The sequence below is a fragment of the Trachymyrmex cornetzi genome, unplaced genomic scaffold (genome assembly GCF_001594075.2).
Source record: "Trachymyrmex cornetzi isolate Tcor2-1 unplaced genomic scaffold, Tcor1.1 scaffold131, whole genome shotgun sequence".
NCBI lineage: Eukaryota > Metazoa > Arthropoda > Insecta > Hymenoptera > Formicidae > Trachymyrmex > Trachymyrmex cornetzi.
Window position 1 is genome coordinate 1393696 of NW_017295884.1, and position 22693 is coordinate 1416388.

A 22693-nucleotide genomic window follows, 5' to 3' on the forward strand; every position below is an offset into this window, starting at 1 on the left:
TTTTTTGCATTTTAAAAAACTATGGCCATTATACCCGAGTTTACCCTACAGCAGTCTCATGCGCTGCCTGCTACGCCACGCTCGCACTCTTAATTATATTGACACATAATTTAAGAAACAATTATGTTTGTCTATAATCTACATACATAAACCAGAGGAATACATGATTACCGATTACAACATCCTTATAATATTTACTTTATACTGAGCGAGATTGATGATATTAATACTGCGATTAGATCGAACTATAATTTTTATATATCTTATCTTTGTAATAATTCCACTGTTATTTTTGTTTACATTGATAATGATCCAACACGGATCGAAATGTTTGTTTTTGTTTTATTGTTTATTGCCGGCAAATTAAAGTTTCATATTTTAACTATATGACATGTTTATTTATTAACGATTTAAAATTTTAATTTATAACGTTTTAATCTTAGGCTCGTAGTCCTTTTTTCTTTCGGCTTTTTAATAAAAATTATATATAAGAAAGAATAAATTTATTACCTGCGTCGGTTAGTGATGTTATTTATTATCAAATAATACTTATAGTATCGTGTCAATAAACTACGAAATCTTAGAATATAAAACGCTATTGTGTACAAGACATTCTACATTAGATCTTATCCGAGTCCTACTTTGAATCTCTTTCAATCTCAATTAATACTTAGATAGACTTAATTAATAGTAGACTTATAAACTTGTTTTGATATTTGAACAATCAAATAGGACTTCTTTTAACGTTACTTAATCTACAGCTTCTATTTAGAAAATTTCTTTTGAACTAAAAAGGTAGGAAATTTTCCGATAACTATTATTTTCAGGTTCAACGTAGGAGCTCAATATATTCATTAGATCAAAACCTATTATAAATCTCTAGAGTCCACATATCCTAATTATAAATTTTTAGAGTCTACATACATCTTAAAACTAAGATTCAAAGTAGGAGCAAAATTTCGATTCGAATATATAATATATATATGTAATTAATGTAAAAACATTAATAATAATTTACTTCACAAATCTATAAAGAGAAATTATCTGTACCTTCGTTGAATTTGTACAAAAATCGATACCGCGATGCATAAATTTACGAATGTAAAGCGGCAGCGTGAACGATGTCTTATCGGCAGGAACTAAAAACTCACTGCACCCACGCGAATAATAAATTACCAGGTGACGTGAACCACTTCTCGATTCGGTGTAGCATAGATACAGAGTACAACGTTTTGTAGGAAGGAGCAAGAAGTTATACGATCGGTTGATCTGGCCGCTCGTTTATCATCACAGGTCAGTTTCCTTCGGCCTCGGCGCCCTGCATACTCGCCTGCGCGTTCGTCAGGTCGAACTGGGAATCACGCGTGTCGCTACTCAGGGTCCATAATTTACTCGACGTGCTGGAACTTCCTATTCGCAGGGTAGGACTTTCGCGCGGTACGGAGCACTTCAACTGGAAGGAAATGTTTTCCGGGTAAATTCCTCCGCGAGGTCGGCAGTAGCAGCACACTTGGGGAGGGAAGAAATATTTCTTTTGAAACTTTCGATCCACCTGACAACTTGGAAGAACGATCGCGCGAATCTGTGATTCGGTAAATAAGACCGCCGTGAGTTACTCGTGTTTCGTCCGTAGATCGATGAGAGATATCGGCTCGTCGGTTTTGGAGCTTAAGGGGTCTCGTTGCTGACTTTATTTTTAGCGGAAACTGACTGGAAAGAGTACGATGAGGAAAGTTATTGATTGATATCGACAATATATAATATATAGTTGACTTACACAGAAAAAAATCTCTCGAAAAAAAAAGACCTTAAGAACTTGTAGAAAAGCTTAGCAACATCAGTCGTTTAAAGAAATATTTTTATAATGATTTATTTTATAGAAAAATTTGAAATTTAAAAATAATGTCGTGTATTTAAATAATTACATGGAACACATTGTTATATTAATATGAAAAAATTTTTTCATGAAATATGAATAAAATATTAAATATAAAACACGAGAAAGAATCTATTTTATTTATGTAATAACAAAGAGCGAATTTAATTTTTCATTCTGGTTTTAATGTTATTTTCAACAATGTTTCGATAAAGGTACCCAATGAATGGTTACTATGCTCAAAATTTCGAATTAACGTTTAAAGGAAATAATAATTGTAAAAAATATGTTACAATAAATGGGAGTATTGTAGTAAAAGAAGGAAATTGAATTTTGGCAAAATTTTTGAAAGAGGAAAAAGAAATTCTTATGAGCTTCCTATGTATGTCACAAAAGATTTGAATAATATGCAAAGAATGCTGGAACTGTATATAATACCGACCAAGTATTAGTGAGTCGAAGAAATGCAAAAGAAGAGCATTGAAAGGTTCCAAAAGAGCGACATGTGATAAAAGTAGGAAGCAAAAGAAATATTCGTCTTTTCCATTTTGCCCTTGTCAGATGTAATATTCGAGGTTATACGAGTTACGAGGAAGACAGGATAAAGTTACCCATCTCCTCGGAGATTTTATGTCACGAGCTCAGATGCTCCATCACAGAACTATATAACAGAAAAATATAGAAAACACATACCGGGAAATACATCGTATACAATAACAGTCCAATATCATGTACAAAATTGAGACACTCTGATATTATATACAAAAAAGTATATAAAAATCGTAATAACATGTACGTATACTGCGTGGTAGGATATGTGATAGAATGAGTTCCGCATGATTGTTCATTTAACGACATTTACTTCAAATTTATATCATTGTAAATAGTAAAAGCGTAAAAGTGATTTATAGGCATTTTACCTTTTTCTAAAAATTCAACTATATTTATAAAATATTTTCTTCTATATCTGATGAATGTATTTTTTAATTTAAATATAATTTTATAAAATTACATAGATATACATACACTGGAAAAAAAATTTGCTGAATTTTAATAAATATTTGTTTCAATAGTACTAGCGAAATATTTACTTACAGTAAATAAGTATTTATTAAAATTTAATAAATTTTTTTCCAGTGTATATATAAATGTATATAAATTGTAGAAATATATTGCCTAAAATACAATAAAATAACTACGTATCAATTTAGTTTGGCGATTTATCTGTAATACTGCGCCGGATAATCGAAGCACTCGTAACTTTCCACAGACGAGTTATATCTTTCGGCCATTTCGTTCAGATTGACTGCCAGTGTTTCCTATGATCCTTCTGGTACCACTCAATTTCCCGTATGCTGAAGACTCACCGGCTGCCCATTTACGATGCTCGTACACGCGTTCGAATGCATTATAATGGAGCACCGTATATTCGAATATCGCCGGGTATTCCAGACGCAACTTCGCCTAACGGAGAACGATGTATCCATCCGATGATGAGCAGGAATAGTGGAGACGTAATAACGAGAAGTTGGATTAACGTTTCGTCATAAAATGAAATGCGGTAACCAATGGAAGCTGCTCGTAACAAACGTGAATATTTACCAATAATCCTCGGATAACTTTTTTCGCGAGATAAAGGCTAATGGAAATTATTATTATTTTTTTTAAGTTTGCCTCGTTGCTTGTGTATACTCTGATTGTAATTTTGCACTGTTTGTCGTATTAACTCTCCGTTATTAGCGTCGAGTCTCGTTTGTCATGGATTTACGGACTTATAGTTCCGCTCGAATGCGGATAACGTGCGTTGTAAGTTTATAAGTATCACGATAAGCTCGGTGATATTCACATAATAGTGATGAACTACCGTAAAGTTTGTTTTGAAATTATATGTGCAAAAATCTAATTTATAATAAGAGTAGTTTCCAATTTGCCCGTCAGAAAAATACAATTCGCAGACGAATATATTTATGTTATTTTCATAAATTAATTACCTACGTCGATCGTGAAGCAATTGAACAAGTTTATGTTGGGGAAATTCACCAAAGTCAGTAAATATGCTCTGACAAAACGCTTTATCGTTTACTATCGCGTAAAATAAAACGGTTGCAAAGCAAGCATCATGTCGGGCGACGATGAAAGAAAGAAAAAAAGCGTCGATGATCCGTAAATGCGCGTTGTGTCGAGATTTTATGTAGTCTTAAATGTGCGGGAACGACTCCGCGGTAAAAGCACGTCGTTCTACTTTCGAGGAGGAACGATTATCAGAACCGAATCGCAACTGTATTATCGGGAAACAATAGCCGTTCGCGTGGATAATAGCGTGCTTTCGGAAGCCCTTGCGCTACGTAACATCGCATACGGCACAATGCCTTATTCCCAAATGTGATGTGAGTACATCCTAGTGTTACTTAAAGGAGAATAACAAGATTCTAAACTGTTAGTTAAATAATAACTTATGAAATCGTAATATATAAAAAGGAATAAAATTTGATTTAAGTTCAGTTTGTTATCTAATACTTCAACTATGTATGGTCTATAACAGTCTATTTAATATCCAATTAAAACGAATTTTTTTAGAAATGTATAAAAAGAGATACAATACTCCAAAAAATCTTAAAAATACAAATTAATGCTCATAAATTTTTTAAATAGTAATTTGATATAATTAAATTAATCAATACTACACTGAGAAAAAAATATAGTCAATTTTAATAAATATTTAGTTCAATACTGCCAACTAAATATTTACTTACAGTAAATAAATATTTGTTTAGTAAAAAAAAAGATTGTTAAATCAAATTAACATTTCTTGTATCAAATAAATATATTTTTATATTTAATAAATATTTAGTTGGCATGTATTCAACTAAATATTTATTAAAATTGACTATATTTTTTTTCACTGTAGAAAAATGCCTATTACGGTTGAAGCTGGATCTTCATTGCTTTAAACAATCTTGAATTACTAATATACACTATACTAATATACATATATGTACTTGCATATATACCATATTGTAGTCTTTTTAGAACTGTGCGCCGAATTGTTTTTCCGGACTATAAACACAATTAAAACTACTCTAATAATCATGAATTAAATTGACAGGCAATTTAATAATTTGAGGCTACCATTAAGCATCATATTATAAAGATGTTAATATGTTCAAACTGTAAATAAATTTATTGCGAAAAATATTACCTCGGCCAGGACTTGAAACTGGATCTCTTGTATTCCGTACGAGCGTCCTCGGTGGTCTAATGGCTTAGGACGCTCGTACGGAACACAAGAGATCCAGGTTCAAGTCCCGGTCGAGGTAATATTTTTCGCAATAAATTTATTAACAGTTTCAACATATTAACATCTTTATAATATGATGTTTGATGGTAACATCAAATTATTAAATTGCTTGTCAATTTAATTCGCAATTACTAGAGTAGTTTTAATTGCGTTTATAGTCCGGAAAAACAATTCATTAATTAAATTAAATTATTAAATTAAATTAATAATTATTAATTAAATTAAATTATTAAATTATTTAAAATAATTAAATTATTTTAGAGATACAACAAATGACTTTACAATGTAAAATGTACCAGCAATATATTTATTGTACATTTTTTATTATATGTCGAGTGTATGAATTAATTTTAACGTTATTTTTAAACTCTACATATTTGTGTTTTCATTACATTTTACGTTATAATATCTGGAAGACCCGTTATACAATATTTATTTTTTTTATAGATATACGAAATATGTAAACACAATTAATTTTGCAATACTGAGCAGAGGCTTTTACGCGAAATACAATCGCTTTCGCCATTACGAGGCGAATTATGCACATGTAATTCCATATCCGGAATACAAAACGCAGTCTTTCCAGTCCGTCGCATGTAGTCTGCTCGATCCGGTGCATCCGTTCAGAAACGATGAGACTGCGGCTATCGTTGTCGCCTGCAAATTCGCAGCGATTGTTTAATTGCTTTCCTCAGCCTGGCGTAACGCGCGTGTATCGCGTCGCATAATTTAAGCCTTAGCTGTCGTGGATAAGCGAAACGCTATACTCGCCGAAACTCGGCTCGAATCCCGAAATCCCCAGTGGATTGCTCGAGTAGTAGGGCGAAGCAGAACGGCGCCGGACCACACTAGAGATAAATTAACATACGTGGATCGTCCTATACGAGCTGGGGAACGAGCACAAGTCAGTCCACACATATACACCCACACATGTTGCTGATACTCACGGTATGCCGTCTACGTGCAGTGGAAATTTAACGGAGATATCCTCCGCCGAGCGCAAGAAGCACCCGTAATTAACAGATAACGGTCAGTAGGATATTAGTTTATCCATGAGTGCGCCCTGACGCTGAAGGCGTGGGCGATGTATCACCTTTTTGCTTCTCATAGAATGATTGTTCCTGGCGCTCATTCGCGACACGGGAAATTAAAGTTCGTCTCCGAAGGTGTAAAGGAGTGACATTATCATATTGCGGAAGATAATGATCACTTGTTAACATGTGTCTTCCTACTATAATTTTTTGTGTTTAAACGAATTAACTTTTATATTTTTAATAATGATGTTGTTACTTCACAACATTAAGTTATTATTTTAAATAATATAATATACAATTTATGTATTGGGTTCCAATAAAAGTTCGTAGCACTACTTTATTTGTATCTTGTCTATATGTGTTGTTCTTTAAAAATATTTTTTTAATTTAGCAATTATATACTAGTCGATAGAACAAAGTTTCGGTTTAAGAATCTGTTTTTTGATGATATTTAATGGAGCAATCAAAGTAAAAAAATGCTCTTTTTATTTAATCCGAGGAACATAAAGTATGTTTTCTTTCTATACAGAAGAGAAACATAAAGTGTGTTTATCGAGGAAAGATTCAGTACCAATTTCACAACGTGAAACAGACCGGTATTCATAGTCGATTCTTGCATTTAAGACTGTCTTAAGTACAATCTTAAGATGTCATAAATTAATCCGAGGATTATATTAGCATCTTAAGACATTATTTGAGACAGTTTTAAAATCAAAACGGATTATGAATTCGCCCCATGTTTAGCGTTACACAATTGGCAGCCTTAGTCTCTTATCGACATTCATAGACAGAGAGGGCGGAGATTCAGAGAGAGATGTTTGCAAGTTGCACACACCATGTTAGCCCTTCCATCATGGTAATAACCTAGTAGCAAAACATCTGAAGAATATTTAAAAAAAGTAATTTCGTAGGGAAATTAAACTTTAAGCTTTCACATTAAAAAGTCGAAAATTTTCGTAAGTTTTTTTGGAGCACGTGACAGGTACTCCATAAGCGAGAAGAAAATTTCCAATTTCATCCAGTTTATAATTTTCTGTGTGTAAAAATTATCAAACTCATAGAAACTTAAAAGACGTAGTGACTTTTCGAAAGTAGAGATTTCAGCTTTAAAATTCTTTCCTTAAGTTTAAATTTCATTCTTTTTTAACGAAATTAAGGCTTCTTGAATTTTGAAGTTAGTAGTGCTACGAACTTTCGTTCCATCTCAATATTAAATAAAATGTACATCGAATGTTTTTCATAGTTTAATGTATGGAATTGGCACGCAACTCTTAATCCATTTCACCGTTTTAAATCCGCTTGATGCAAAAAATTCACTCTGCGAGATAATGCAAAAGTTTTAATAAAAGCATTTTTAACTCTACAAAATGTTAATTTTTCTTTCTAGGATTCTTTTATAGTGTATATTTCTTTATGCATTTTTAGAAAAAGTCATTTTAATTGTTAATTAACTAGATAGTACATAATTAAAGCAATAGTTGGCAAATTGAACTTAAAACAATCAAACTTAGATAATTCAAAATCAATGTATGTATATAAATCGACATTTTATAGTTTTAACATCTCTAAACCCTCCATGTTAGAATATATCCTGACGTGTAGCTGCTTAACTTTTCCGCTTTCTAGCCTAACTTTATTGGCACCAGCCTCCATAACTCTGGCCCGACTCTCTAGTCAATTTCGTTAGAGGCGGGATGCACGTACGTGAAAGTCTGTATGCCACATTTGCATGGTACACACACGTGTAAAAGCAAACTCCAATCAAGCACGGTTAATAATTTTATAATCTCGTGAAAATTCATTTTTCTCGTATTTAAAAATTTTCATGTGAAACACAATTGATTTTAATGATAGCTTTGATTTTTTTAAATTTAATTATTAAATTATCATGCAGAACATGTTAATTAAGAAGTGTAATATTAATTAAGAAGAGTATAAGGAAGTAATCGCTTGTAACATTAATGGCAAAAGTAGAACATCCGTATTGATTTGTCATCTGCAAGAACCGCTTTCCACTCAAGAGCGTCGACTCGCTTAAAACAGGTCTATGAAAAAGTCAACCGAAGAGGGTCAGACACGAGTGATCAGCTTGACAACGTTCACTTCCGAATGTACGTAGTTTAATATTATTAGCGTAACTTGCCAGTCAGTCTGTTAACTGAAAGGGACGACCAAAAGAACGGAGAGGGAACACGTGCATGCGGTCTGGCTTATTACTACCGTGCCGTGTAAGTAGATTAACTCCTGGTGCACTATATAGGAGGGAAATGACGTGAATGGAAGAAAAAAGCGGGATAAAGAAACATTTTCTCTCGCCGGCAAAAGACGCTGCGGAAAATGATTAACGATAAAGTTAAAGCAATTCTTCTGTAATTAATTAGTATTCTTTACGCACTCGCGCCAATTTCTGACGTGGGAACTTTTGACGAGTATAAATAGCAGCGATAAATGCGAATTATAACAATCACTTCTAGACTGTGAAACTTGGTAATTGGTCGAGTAATTGGTTGGCGGGTAACAACGTTTTCAAAAGTAAACGCAGTAACTTTCAGGGCGCGATCCTTAACGAAGAACCTTAATGAAGAAGAACACACCATCTCGAAAATACTGTGATTAACTAAGTCGTTAGCCGACCGGGAAAAAAATTTCCCGTTAACATTGTGAGCTGTAATTTACGATTAGATCGAATATGGATAGTAATATATCGACTCTGCTGGTGTATAAATCACGACGTCGTGAAATGGGGTTTTTGAATAATGCAAGAATTTGTAGGAGAATTTCTATAAGTCAGGATTTTCTGTTAAATATATATTATTTCTTTTCTGTTTTATGAACAGATTTTAATGTGCTTTTAATTTTATTGCACGATAAGTTTCTGCGATAACATGATGTAGGATATATTGAGAGAATATTCCACTCGCAATATACATTCTTGGCAAGTCTTCAAATTTCAAAGAACGCGTATATAGGAACATAAATCTCACCGTAGGAATGAGATTTCTCGTTTTTCTTACGTCGAATCGGGTACGTTTTGTTCTCTAAAGATGAATTCAAGATTGAAGAAACTGCATAAGAGAAGTGAATTTTCAACTTGAATACAAATCAAAGTGAAGACATTGAAAACGTAGTTAATGTAGATTCTGGTTGAAGATGAACCACGAATCATCGTTTGGAGTCGGAGCCGAAACAAAAGCAAGTTTTGTCGGAAATTAGAGAGTCAGTGATTCCTAGTTGCTTTAGTTTATTTAGCGAAAGAATATCCTCAAGCGGAAGGCGGTTGGTTTCTTCATCCTACTCATAACTGAACGCGCGTTCGCTTACTTCCGGAGGATCATCAAAAGTTAACGCACACATTTACCGCGTTCGCTGCAACTTCCAAACTGAATCTTCCGTGACTATAGATGCGTTTTAACGAAACTTGCCTTACAACCTACGTGGGCTTTCTCCCGCCAATCGATATTCGATACAGCGATCGCCGCACCAGAGACCTGTAACCAGACCGCACGTAATATTTTCCTTCGAAATGGATTCTATATTCGGAACATATATATTCGTCTAGACGTCAAAATGCTTATCTCCCAGCGTATTGACATAATGCAATCCCTCTCTTTATTTTGCCCACGAATAGTTGAATCTATGAGAAACTTTCTTGTAATATATTGTAATCTAACCGAAATTATGATGACATGCACGCGCACTTTGCTGAGTATGTATTATTTACCGTTTCATATAGCAGAATAATACTCGTAACTTTTGTGTAACTACTTCATTCACCTCGAGTAAAAGTTTACTATAGCTTTTTGCAGAGTGATACTCCAAATACTTTAATGACTAAGGTACTTAGGACAATGGGACAGCTTCTCTCTACACTCATATCGATTGGTTTAACGAAAAACGGCACGGAGGTATTTACCGAAGGGTTGTCTCTCGAGAAATTTCGGGAAGGGATTTCCGGAGCCGTTATCGTTTTTGCGACGAGCGAAGTTACCGATCTGATAACAAATGGAGGAGAATCCGATCCTTTTTCCAGGTTGTCACACCGCGCGTACGTACACACCGACGCGTGTACGTGCACGTGTATGGATCACGAGCAGAATATAGATCGGAAGCAAGGACTGGAGTCCTTGGCTCTGCAGTGGAATTCGATTAAACTGGCTGCAGAGGCGTTCGAGTTTCTTAGTCGAATTGGAAGATTCCACGAGCGCTCTTCGGACGACAAAGCGTCGCGGGGAAACTCGTGGAAAACGCTCGTTCGTTCTTTCACCTAAGCCGTCGCCGCAGCGTTCCATGACCTCCTCCGGTTCTTAACCTGGGCGGCTAACTCGTTGGCCAATTAGAAAAAACTTTGACCGGGACGGGATTACTTTGATCCTGGGAACTTCGGTCGGCAACACGATTGTGCTACCTTGGCGTCGCGTTAGGATTATAAACTTTACCCTGTCGGATTTTAGGAGATATGTAATGTCACTCGGACGCTATCGGCACTTAAAAACGATTACTTTCGAAGTCTATTCACGTGACCCGTGTTCTAGATGGTGAGTCAGATTTTTCGTAAATCAGATCACACAGACTAGTTTCACCGATAACATTTCAGAGATTGTCGGGAATGAGCGCGTTTCCCTCGTATCTTCGTATCTAATCGCAACAATTATCTTTTATACTTTGAGAAAAATCACGCAAATTTTGTAGATCTAGATGCTAGATTGCACGACTAGATTTTACGATCCGTATTCGCCGAAGAAGACGCGAACGCTTCTGGTTTATTGAAACATTGAAACGTAATATGGAGAAACGCAGTTGAAACCGCGTGCAAAGCCGCGGCCAGCTATGAAAAAGGTTTACGACAGCTGAAATTCGCGACTGTCGCGTATATACTACGTTATGCCCGGATAGTGGAGTGGCTAAAATATAGTAGATACCCGGCGCATTGTGCTACTAGTCTTTCGCGCCCGCGATCCTTGCCCATTTATTTGATATACGCGGCGGAACAAAAGGTGGGGTAATGATCTGACGCTAGTGCTTCATACTGCCACGAGCAAAAGGAAAACGAATGCGAAATTCACGACGGAGATTTACGCCTATTTTCGTGACCGGCCAGATATTTTTTATAAAGCGCGTTTCGCAGTGAATATTGCTACGCGGCGATGCGATAAAAATCCTCCCTTTTTCTCTGAGTATTTATAGCACACTCGTCTTTAATTAAATTGAAAAATTACTCGCAACGAGGAAAAAGAGGCTCGTGTATACTAATCCCATGATGCAACTGATACTGAGATCTATACTGTGCGCAACGAAGCGACGTTTATTAAAAGCAACGACTATCCTCCAGGCTCATATTGATATGTAGCTTTTGCCTATTCATACTGTCAGATTGCAAAGCTATCTTGCAGATGCATTCACGCTTTAAACTGGAAGTTTAACAGAAATTATTTATTTTTTATTAATACCATATAATATTAGGATTTTAAGTATTAAACGGTTATACATTTACCTACCTATTCAATTTGTAATTTGACATTAAAAGATAAAACTGTTCGATGTATTTAAAATACATTTATAATAATTGATAACTCGATCGTATATGCAAATTAATTGCTAGCTAACGTTATAGCAATTATAATTAAAATGTATATAATGGATTTTTAACTGCGATAAAATCTTTCTTGATTAAAATTGGAATTTGCATGATGTATTGTCTTCTCTCGGCCGATAGTCATTATTCATCTTGTCCTGTTTCAATAGATCTCCTCTAGACTTCAACTGATCTATTAGCTGTCTGTACTGAATGATTTAGATCAGGCTTCATTACTACATATCTCGCGAAACTACGCCGTTATCGATATGTGTCTGTGCCAAACCACATACGAGTGATTGCTTTCGCGCATCTGCCACGGCACGAAGGAAACGAAGTTTAATCCTTCGGCAAGAGTTTCCGCGTATATACACAAACAGAGCAGCCGGCGGGAAAGGCTCGATTAATCATATAAGCAACTTTTGCCGCAGTTCTCGAACGGAGACGGTGCAACGGCGTGTTCAGGAGGGCGTTGTGATGCGATGGCGAAAGCTGCCGCGTGCACAACGAGTAGATGCCGAGGGGTCAAAGGGGAATAGGGTGGAAAACGGTGGCTGCGAAACGGGTGCTCTGTTCGAAATTGTCACGATGATAAATCGCGTCGGTATCGTATATCTTGGTGGCGCGTCTCCAAGCACTTGCACACGGCCGAAACTATATTTTTCCCGGATACGGATACGCGAAAACGGGGGCTACGTGCGGGAAGTAGAGCATGACGTCCTGGGGTGTGGGAGAAGGGAGGAGGGAGCACGGTTACGAGCCATAGATACGTATGCATTTGTAGATTTCAACGCGTACTCATCGAGTGAACGCATGCCGCAACTTTGTCATGCATGCTTGGGGAACAATACCCGGCGCTTGTACCGCGGGAAAATACATAGATCTACGATCAAGTATCCGAGAGCAAATCCGAGAGCGAATGTTGAAATATCTTCGTATCGAAGTGCAAAGCGTTTTTTTAATTAATTGTTTGAAATTTATATTGAAATAGTGAAATCTGTAAAGTGTGACCCTCAAAGTGCAATTAAAGGGAACTGAGATTTATGCAAGAGTCGAAATTGCTCTGATTGAAATATGTGTAGTTTTCTATTTAATTGTTATCTAGTATTATTAGATACTGTTTTCTCATTAGTTGTGACAATATGGCGCAGAAAATGAACAAGAACTTGATAGAGTTTTATTCAATAAGTGAAGTAATTTTCTTAGTAAAAATATGTGCAATTTGCGTACACTGAGAAAAATGGCCAGGTTGGATTAAATAGTAATTTTAATGGTAAATGGACGAATCAGAATTTTCTGGTTAAATCTACTAGAATTTTGGTTAAGATAATTAGAATTCTGATTGATATAATTATATTTTGGTGTAAAAATAAGAGTTTTAGTAGATTTTACCAGAAATATTGTATCAACCAGAATTTCGGTTATCTCAACTAGAATTCTAATAAATTTAACCATAAAATTCTGATTCGTCCATTTTTAACCAGAAATTTTTTTCAGTGTAGACACTTGCTCAGCTATTGTCTAGTATCACTACTTTAAAAGTTATTGTTTTGGCTTGTAGCCTTTCTATTTTATTTGTATTGAGTTATGATTTAACTCGACATAATACAACATATAATATATTGTATTATATTTATATTGTTAAATGTGAAATTATAACATTAATGTTATATTATTGTTAGTTAATGTTTATTTGGAAGCGACTTCGTCAGTTAATAATATATACAAAGCGATTGGAATAAAGAAGAAATACAAAAAAATGGCGAGGCAGAAACAGGTTCAACAAAATATATATTGTTTTATTTATTATTTGCTTGCATTATGGCTGCGTCCAGAATTTAAATTCAAAAAATTGGAGAGAAGAATCGCAGGATATATATGTATATATAACCATTTTCCTTCTATATTGCTACGACTCTAGTCAGTTCATGTATTTTTCTCTTTTTACACTCGTTGTAAAATATCACGTTCTTGGCAATGCAGTTTCGCGAGGTAGATAATAATTATCAATACTCCAGATTCCTCCGAAATGTACTGCTGTGCCGAAAAGAAAGATTTGCATAAAATAAGAATCTGCGAGGAACATAAAACAATGTTAAATATCTGTTTCATAACGAACTTTTAAAGTTCAACAGGAGATACGTATTTTTCTTTGTAATTAAATTATTTCAAAAAACATGAACGTGTTTTCATGCTACATTTAAAAATATCTTCCATAGAAATATCTTAATACTTTGCTCTTGTTTGATCAAGTATAATTTTATATTATTTAAAAATTCAATAATGGAACTTTTTTTCAAATTTCAAGTAATTTACAAATTCGATTATAACACACCTTGCTCGCGAATAAACATCGCTTCGGTAAACACGTACGAGACGTTCCCTATCCTTTGGTAGCTAGTTCGAAGTTCTACTCCTGCAAACAACGCGGCGTTACGTTTGCCGTAGTTGTTGAAGTGAAAAACAAATATTGTCTGGTGCCTGGACTAGCACGAGGCAGTGCTGCGACATTTCGGACGGAGGTTGCTTGCTGCTGCGGAACGAACGTGTCATTATCTTTAGTCGCTAAGCTCCATTAGAAACTAAATGCACCGCGTTCCGGCTGGCAAACATGGGACCATTGCTAGAAACCTGACTGATTATGGAGATGTGGTAATTGTGCAGTCGATGTGTTCTCTAGAACGGAGAAGAAAAAGTTATCAGGCAAACGAATTCAAGAGAGAAAGAGGGAGAGAGACGATAAATTTATTAATCTCGATACTTTTAATGATTAAATAAATTTTTTATAATGACGAAATTAAAAATACGGTTGGGTTGATTTTAAATACGGTCTTTTAAAAATTCCTCGAAAGAGATTTATAAAATTTTACATGGAAACACATTTATCTGACGATAACAACAGTTCCAAGAAATACTGACATTTGAATACGATGTGATTACATCCGTAAATAGAAGGCATCAACGACGTTTAATGTGTGTTTCTGCGAAACAGCGAATACAACTTGAGTACATCCTGAGAAGCGCTTGTGGAACTACAGTATAGTGCGACATTCGCTACAGAATTCACGCTCGGTCTGACCTGAATATTAATGCTCGATGCATATATCTTTATCATGCAGTCTTATCCAAGAATATATCTTCCAACTATAACAACAAACGACAACCGAAGCCGCAAGCATGGCTGCTTCTACTTTACATATTTCAACAAATACCTACTAGTGGAATATGTTTTCTCGATAAAATGGATATTTACAAACGAATTATCGTACAATTTCTGTAATTGCGTAATACTTGGAAAATTATTATATTATAAGTATATAGAGGGAGAATTTATTATGTAAGCACACATAGTAATATTGGATTTAATAATTTAAATCAAAATTTAAATAATTTAGTGTCTATTTTATTTTTATCTTCCAATAATATCTTGCAATAAAATTTTATGTAACAATGACGATTTTGTTGCTCAGTATCATTATATATGTATTAATCTTAGTATGACGCGCGAATGACTTTGCTCGTTAATTTCGAATTTACAGTTAGTGATTCACAAGAAAGATCACTTCGAGTGGTTTGATCGGCAGGATGGTCAGATGATTAATTATACTACGAAGCGCACAGTCATCTAAAGCCACAGACAATTAAAGGCCTTGATTGTGGACGTGTTAAGATACATTCTGATGCGTAATTAATCGATATTCCGTTTAATTGAAGCCTAACTCGATTAATAATTATGTTGGTTCGTCGTATATTCAATAACCTTGCACATTTACAGCAGAAATCAGCGGACTAATTATTGTCAATGTTAACGTCTTTATTGTCTCAAGATATTATAGCAAATGACGAATTATTAGTATAATATCTAAATTTTTCTTCTGATTTTTCAAATATATGATATATTCGATTATAAATTTATTATTCGCATCTCTCTGGTTTAATTAGAAATTTTGCATAGCTGGAAATATTTTATACTATCAAAGGCATACTTGTGCGAGAGGAGCTACACTTCATACAGCTATTATATATTATTTATACTTTAGTAACCCTTTCAAGTCAAGGATGATTGAGCCCTACATAATTCTTTTCACCTTATTAAATGAACATTTAATGAGCATTAAATTAAACCAGGCAGCGCGAGCTAATATCTCCACAAGAGATAGCGGTCCTTTAATTAAGTCTCGGCCAAAGAACATATGCTTCACCTTGAAACGAAAACGGCGTACGCGCTCGCTGGAGCGCTTGTAGATGGACGCGGAAAACGCGGTTGCAGGCTAATTTGCGGCGGTGCTAAACGAGAAGTTGCCGGAGCATCAAGAAACAGGGTTAGATAAAGGGTGAGGAAAGGAGAGAGATAGAGAAAGAGAGAGAGAGAGAGAGAGAGAGGGAGGAAGCGAGGCAAACTCCAGACACACGGCGTGAACTCGTGCGAACTGCGGCCCGAGTAATTATCTTTGCAACGAGAAATGTTATTTACTTATAGCTATTTGCCTCTTCGGACATTTGATCTTCCTATGGAGAACTTGGCCATTTAGTCTTGGCATGAACATTAAATTTGACTGCTTGTCTTGGCGACGTGCGAAAGATGCTCGATTATAATAACTATCAGAGCATTATTTCTACTTACCTGTATATATACATAGCAAAACGTAATAACTGAAAAGGGAGACAATTCGGATAGAAAACATTTCCGAGCGGGAAGCAAATTGCAGATTGCTGGGCCGGGAAGAGATGTAGAAAGGGAGGGAAAGAGGAAAAAAGAGACAGAGCTGACCCGGCCTTTGTGTCGTTGACATTCTGGTAACCGCTCTGATTCTCCTTCACCGAAACCCTCATTTACCGTTAGGTCGGCTTTATCAAACGGAACTAGCCATAATTGCATGGCACAATCACAAGCCACTTACGGCTTTCTTTTTCGCTCTTTCATGCTGACTTCAGTTACATGTTTCTTCTTCTATTTCGATCACTGTTTCCCTGGCTGCGTGTCCAATCAGCACCTGGATTAAATTAACTACATTGGCACCTTTCGGATAGACCTGTTTATAGCGGCAGTTGCTTCTCAATGGAGATTGCTTAAAAAAGAAAAGAGAATAAAAAAAAGGGTGCCATTCTGGAAGGGGGAAGAAACACTTGACACTGTTACGACGAAAGTGTCTGACGGGAGTGACGAATTATAATTGGAGGATCGTATGCAAGAGGCGATCAAACGAGGTGGCTGGTGAATACGAGATCAGCGGTATGGAATAACTAAAAACCACTATTGCAGACGGAACAATTTGAATCAGATATATTGCTGTAAAAATACATTTTAATCTAACGAATAAAAATATCATTTGCATCCGTGGTAGGGACAAAAAATAATTTAAAGCATGATAAGAAAGACGTAATAAACATTGCAATTGTACTAAAAAAATGTCCTAGTAGATAAAGTCAGTATCTGATCAACCATCTAACGCAATCATTTCTATTTGAATGGAAGAAAAGAGGTAGTTATTTATCGTCCAACGTTTCGCTTCTTTTACTTCTACATGATATAAAAAGAGACATAAGAGACAAAGGAGAGAAAAGAATTTTGTCCAAATGAATGTTGGATGAAGAAAAAGAAAGACTATGAAATGCTGTTATTTACACGAGTTGAGTTTATACACTTGAGAAAAACGTCCTCCTTAACGGAGTTACTTTCTTTATTCTGAAATGATGCGACAGCGAAAGTTGCAAGTTGCTCTCTCTACTTTGAACGTAATCGTAGACCGGAAAATGCTACGGTGCAGGAAAGTGTTCAGGAATCTCGGTTAAAGTAGTGTTAAGAGCAGTTAAGAAGATAGCACGAGCTAATAAGGCGGACGAGCGATAAGTGCATAGTAAGGACTAGAAGTGGGGGAGGGGAGAGAAGAACAGGTAGTTCCTGCAGCTAAGCACCCGATCGTGTCCACCGATGCGCTATATGAGGTAATGTATAAAGGTCGTCCTTGCAGAACGTAGAGTGGCTTTCATAACTGCTGGACAAGTTCGTGATAAAACCGACGATAGATAACGATGAGTGAATAACACTTGGCGGCAAAACGATGGGATAACTTTGGCTTGTCACATTATGTACAACTGAATTGTCAACTCCCCCTTTTCCGTTGGCGTCACCATATAATGGGGTCGTCATCCCCTTCGGCCTCCAAAGTCCTACCTCGCTATAGCGACCTCGTGAAACATTACGGGGAAACCATGACCTCCGTCTTATGCACCGCTCGTCGCCTCGATGGAGATACGCTAACGAGACATCGACGACATTTCCAAGCAGATGAAAATGCAAATGCCATCGCAGCCGAGTCCTAGAAACTATGCGGTCTCTTCTTGCTCGTCGCGATATGAATTTCATTCCGATTGAGACGTGACGAAAATTAAAGTAACCGTATAAGATAATTATTATGTCCGTCATGCTCTCACGTTTTATATTTAGAAAAATTAGATAAAATAAGTGATAAAATTTAATTAATAGAGGAGTGGTTTTTTATTTAACATATTTTTTTAAGTTTTTAAATAGTCATTGAAGACATTTTCTCTCTTATTCTCGATTTATCTATCTTTGCGATAGATATCTACTTCTAAAAATTGTATACTAATTTTGTTACATTACATTTATATAAGTAATAGGCAATTGAATCAAAATGATTGAATTATTTAAAAAAATACAATTTTCCGAACAACCGATACTATATATGTACATTTGTATTTTAAATACAAGTATATTTACATATATTATTATTATTATATGTAATATGATTTACTAATTAATTTAACACGATTTTCTATTTATATTTTAATAATATTACTGAATATTCAAGCTCTATGTACGCAATCCTTGAGTAGAATTTGTGAATTTTTATTTTTATTGTACGAATAAAAATTCCACGTGAAAAATGTGACAAATACTTTAATTTAGAAAAGCCGCTTCTGGCGGTCGTGTAAATCTGCGGAAAATAGGTTCTAATAGTTTCTCTTAGTCTTGGAATTTTCCACAAGAGTTCTTTGAGACTTGGTCTGTGCTTCATCTCTTAATGATCATCCGTCAAAGGAACTCTTCTAATGAAATATTTTGCTATTTTGTTGCAGACGGGGGATCTCGTATCGGTGGAAAAAAGCTTTTTGATCTGGGCAAAGTCATTGAAGGATTTAAGAGGACGAGTAAAGGTCTACATGAGTCTAATTCCGCTTGGGAGTGAGAAAGAACCGGCGTCCGGTGGATCCGAAAGGAAGAAAAAAGGCGGAAAATAGTGGTAACGGTCTCGCACATGTTACGAGCGTAAAAAAGTAGAGAAGAGCGAGAGCAGCGGGAGTAGAAAGGCCGTTACTCTCGCGATCGCCGTCGGTAAAAGCGATGATTGTGTCTTCATGTTATACCCGAAGGAACGGAGTAATACGTTCTGAGAAGAAGGAACGTGAAGTATAGGGTGCATAAATCAGGACTCGTGCAGAAATGAAGATTCTGTCCGAGAAGAGGAATAACGGCAGCGAGAGTGCAAAATTTTACGTGACGTAAAGCCATTTCGCTCAATGACGCGGAAAAAGTGCGTCTGATAAACAACGACGGGCCGCTATCCCTTTTATTCTAAATTTCCATATCTGTCGTCAATGGTAATATAACGGAGCGTGTCAAGCACCAATTTGTGTCGAGCATCAATTAGAACGGAGACGCGTGATCGTGCTTAATTAATTAATTTCGCTGCTTCGCACTCTCGACCATGACCCAGAATTCGCGAGATTAATTACTCGCGAGCCCAATAAAAACGCTTCACGCGCTTTTCTATTTTCAATCAATGGCGCAAAAATCTTACTCTCTCTATTGATATCTCCCCTTGATATCTTCGATCCTCAAAATTAATATCGCTATTGAATCTTCATCCCTCGGCAATCCATTCGCATATCAATCCTTCGCTCCTATTACGCAGACTTGATTTAATGAAATTCTTTAAATCATTCTTTTGAAAGCTTTAATTGAATTACACATAAATATTATGCGTGTATAAATCACGCAGCAGCGTATTCTTGTAATTTTCTTCGAGCTATTATCGGTCGGGCGGCAATGTTCAGATTGCAATGATATGAAAATACCAGCTATTAGATGCGACGGGATAAAACGACGGTAGTATCGAGAGTTTCGTTCGATTGCGTAGATATTCAACGGCCGTGACGTATTGTTGGGCGCCCGTATTCGTCGGACGGAAAAAAAAAGAGTGGAAAAAGAGGAACGAACGTAGCGAATAAAAGCGGAGTGGAGTAGCGGAGGCATGTCGGAGAAGATGATATTGAGACGGAGAACTGATTGAAACGTGAGAAAAAAATGACGACTATCGAGGCCGTTAGTGAAATGAGTGCGGTACGTCGGGCGGTATGGTTCAGCGCCGTGTTATTCGCAGCAACTCCCTTGGCCTATACTCAAGTAACATGGACGCCAATCTACGTGGGAGGATACAGTGAGTACGATTGTTATTCTTTACAAATTACTAATTAACCGTGGATCAATACAAAAATATAATAATTAACGGCTTCTTCCACGTACACAAGTTAAGTTTAGTGCAAGATCATAAATTGATCGAAATTTATTATAATATATAGAACCAAACGTTTCAGTCTGTCATCAGACCATTTTCAATGGTATTACATAGATTTGTTACAAAAATTTGTTTACAATAATTTTGAATAAGCATAGATCGATATCATTCTCGTTGTCATTATACATATCATTGTCAATACTTAATTTATAGTTTACAAAGTATCATCTATAATCTTCGTCAACTGCATAAAATCATGGATACTATTGCTTTCTATGATTTTATGCAGTTGACGAAGATTATAGATGATACTTTGTAAACTATAAATTAAGTATTGACAATGATATGTATAATGACAACGAGAATGATATCGATCTATGCTTATTCAAAATTATTGTAAAATAACAAATCTATGTAATACCATTGAAAATGGTCTGATGACAGACTGAAACGTTTGGTTCTATATATTATAATAAATTTCGATCAATTTATGATCTTGCACTAAACTTAACTTGTGTACGTGGAAGAAACCGTTAATTATTATATTTTTGTTATTCTTTACCATTGGTAAATTGGTACAATTGTTATCCTTTACCATTGGCGTCTAATTGGTGCAAAGCGATGATAACGAAACGGAAAGAAAGTTGGACTTTCTATTTTACGATAAAATTGGATTAATATTCTGTAGTTATAATTTTCATAATTTTAAGTACTTCAACATTTTCGGTGAAGTGCTTATGATGAAATGACTCGACTGAAAAAAGTGAACGCTGTAATAAAATACAAAGTTAATGTTAGAGTTAAAATATAATAATGTGTCACTAATTTCTTGTGCATGTGACTTATTAACGTCATTTATCATTCCTCATGATTTTCCCGGGGAATGCATGAACATGCGATATTTGCAGTTGTCACGTACACTAATCTTCATTTTCGTATGATAATACATTATGATAAATTATGCTTCGGACCGCGCGTCGCTTCGTTACGAGCTGAAAAAACATGTCAAAACGAGCGCACATGCGTTTCCTCTTTTTTACGCGACATATTTTCATTCGTCCGACGGGAAAGCGAAAAAGGAAGAAAAGAAGTGGCGCGGTAAACGATGAAATATCGCGCAACGTTATTTTTTCGCATTTCTCCGAATCTTTTTTAACGATTCGAACTTTGGCAATCAGGGTTATAGCGCAAACGACGAGTGGCGAACGCGAAAGTGTGCTTCACGATACCTGTACGAAGGATTGATAGTGTCAATTAACGAGCCACGACTGGCTGAAAGTTCGCAAACGAGTACAATTAATGGCGCATCAGCTTTCTGCACGGCAATTGAGAAAAGAGACATCAAAGTGAAATGAACCTATCTAAAGTTGGGTAGAAGTCCTCAAACGCGTGTTGCTACGGTATTAATAAAATGTTGAAAGTTACAATACTCCTTAAAATAATATAAAATAACAGATGATAACATCTACTTTAATTAACTAATATTGGCTTCAAGTTTTTTACAAATGAGATCGACAGAATAATAAAATAGAACGTTAAATATTTTTCGAAGTACTTAATATTACTTTATTATTTTAAAGTGCTTTAAAAGAAATTTTTGATCCAAATTTTATAATGATATTGGAGCAAATTAGACGTTGCTGTGAAGATATGTTCCATTAATGCAATCGTAAATGATTATAATGATATTTCTTTGGAAAAATTAGTTCAGAATTTAATCTATTGCTCGCATAACAGGGAGCGTCAAACCGGGAATGATGATAAATGCATAAAATACTCGCTTAAGAGAAAAGCAATCTCACGAGTATTCAGATCTCGACGGACATTAAATTTTTATAACCTGGGACATTTATCCGTTAATGCCGTCACTCTGCCTGATGGACGTTGCAATAATCGAATTACAGGAATAGTCCGTTATATAATTTAGACTGGATGGTTTTAATATATTTTACTGTTAATTATCAGCGTTGAAAGTTTAAATCGATAGCTACTACCCATCTATAACTATTCCACTTTACGACCTCATAACTTTTGTGTATATTAATGAAATTGTGTCATATACACAGATGCTGCGATGATAAGTAGATTGTGCGGTCCATAAACTCATATAACGCGATACACAATGCGGGAATATCGTCGAAATATAGTATTACGTGTCGTACTTTCCCAAATAATTGGACATAAAAAATATAGCATTTATTTAAATCTACTCATAAAATGATTATATTTGAGAAATTTGTTGTATTGTTACAAATATTGTAATATTAAAAATCGAACAATATTTTTATTTTTAGACCGTATATGTGAGAAACACAATCAATACTAGAAATTTAAATGCCTATTACGGTCGAAGCTGGATCTTCGTTGCTTTAA

At 35.5% G+C, this 22693-nt stretch overlaps 1 protein-coding gene across 4 annotated transcripts in view; it reads left to right on the plus strand.

Annotated features, from left to right (window-relative positions):
* LOC108770740 (uncharacterized) overlaps positions 1 to 22693 on the plus strand; it is a 310951-nt gene that overhangs the window by 40829 nt on the left and 247429 nt on the right. For 2 of the 4 annotated variants that reach the window (XM_018522447.1, XM_018522446.1), the window contains exons 2-3: positions 18882 to 19045; positions 19943 to 20242. In XM_018522447.1, coding sequence (XP_018377949.1) covers positions 20110 to 20242 — 133 coding nt within the window. In that variant the 5' untranslated portion in view covers positions 18882 to 19045; positions 19943 to 20109. Of the gene's footprint in view, positions 1 to 18881; positions 19046 to 19647; positions 20243 to 22693 lie in introns of those variants that run through there. The other 2 variants (XM_018522448.1, XM_018522444.1) reach the window with 2 other exon arrangements.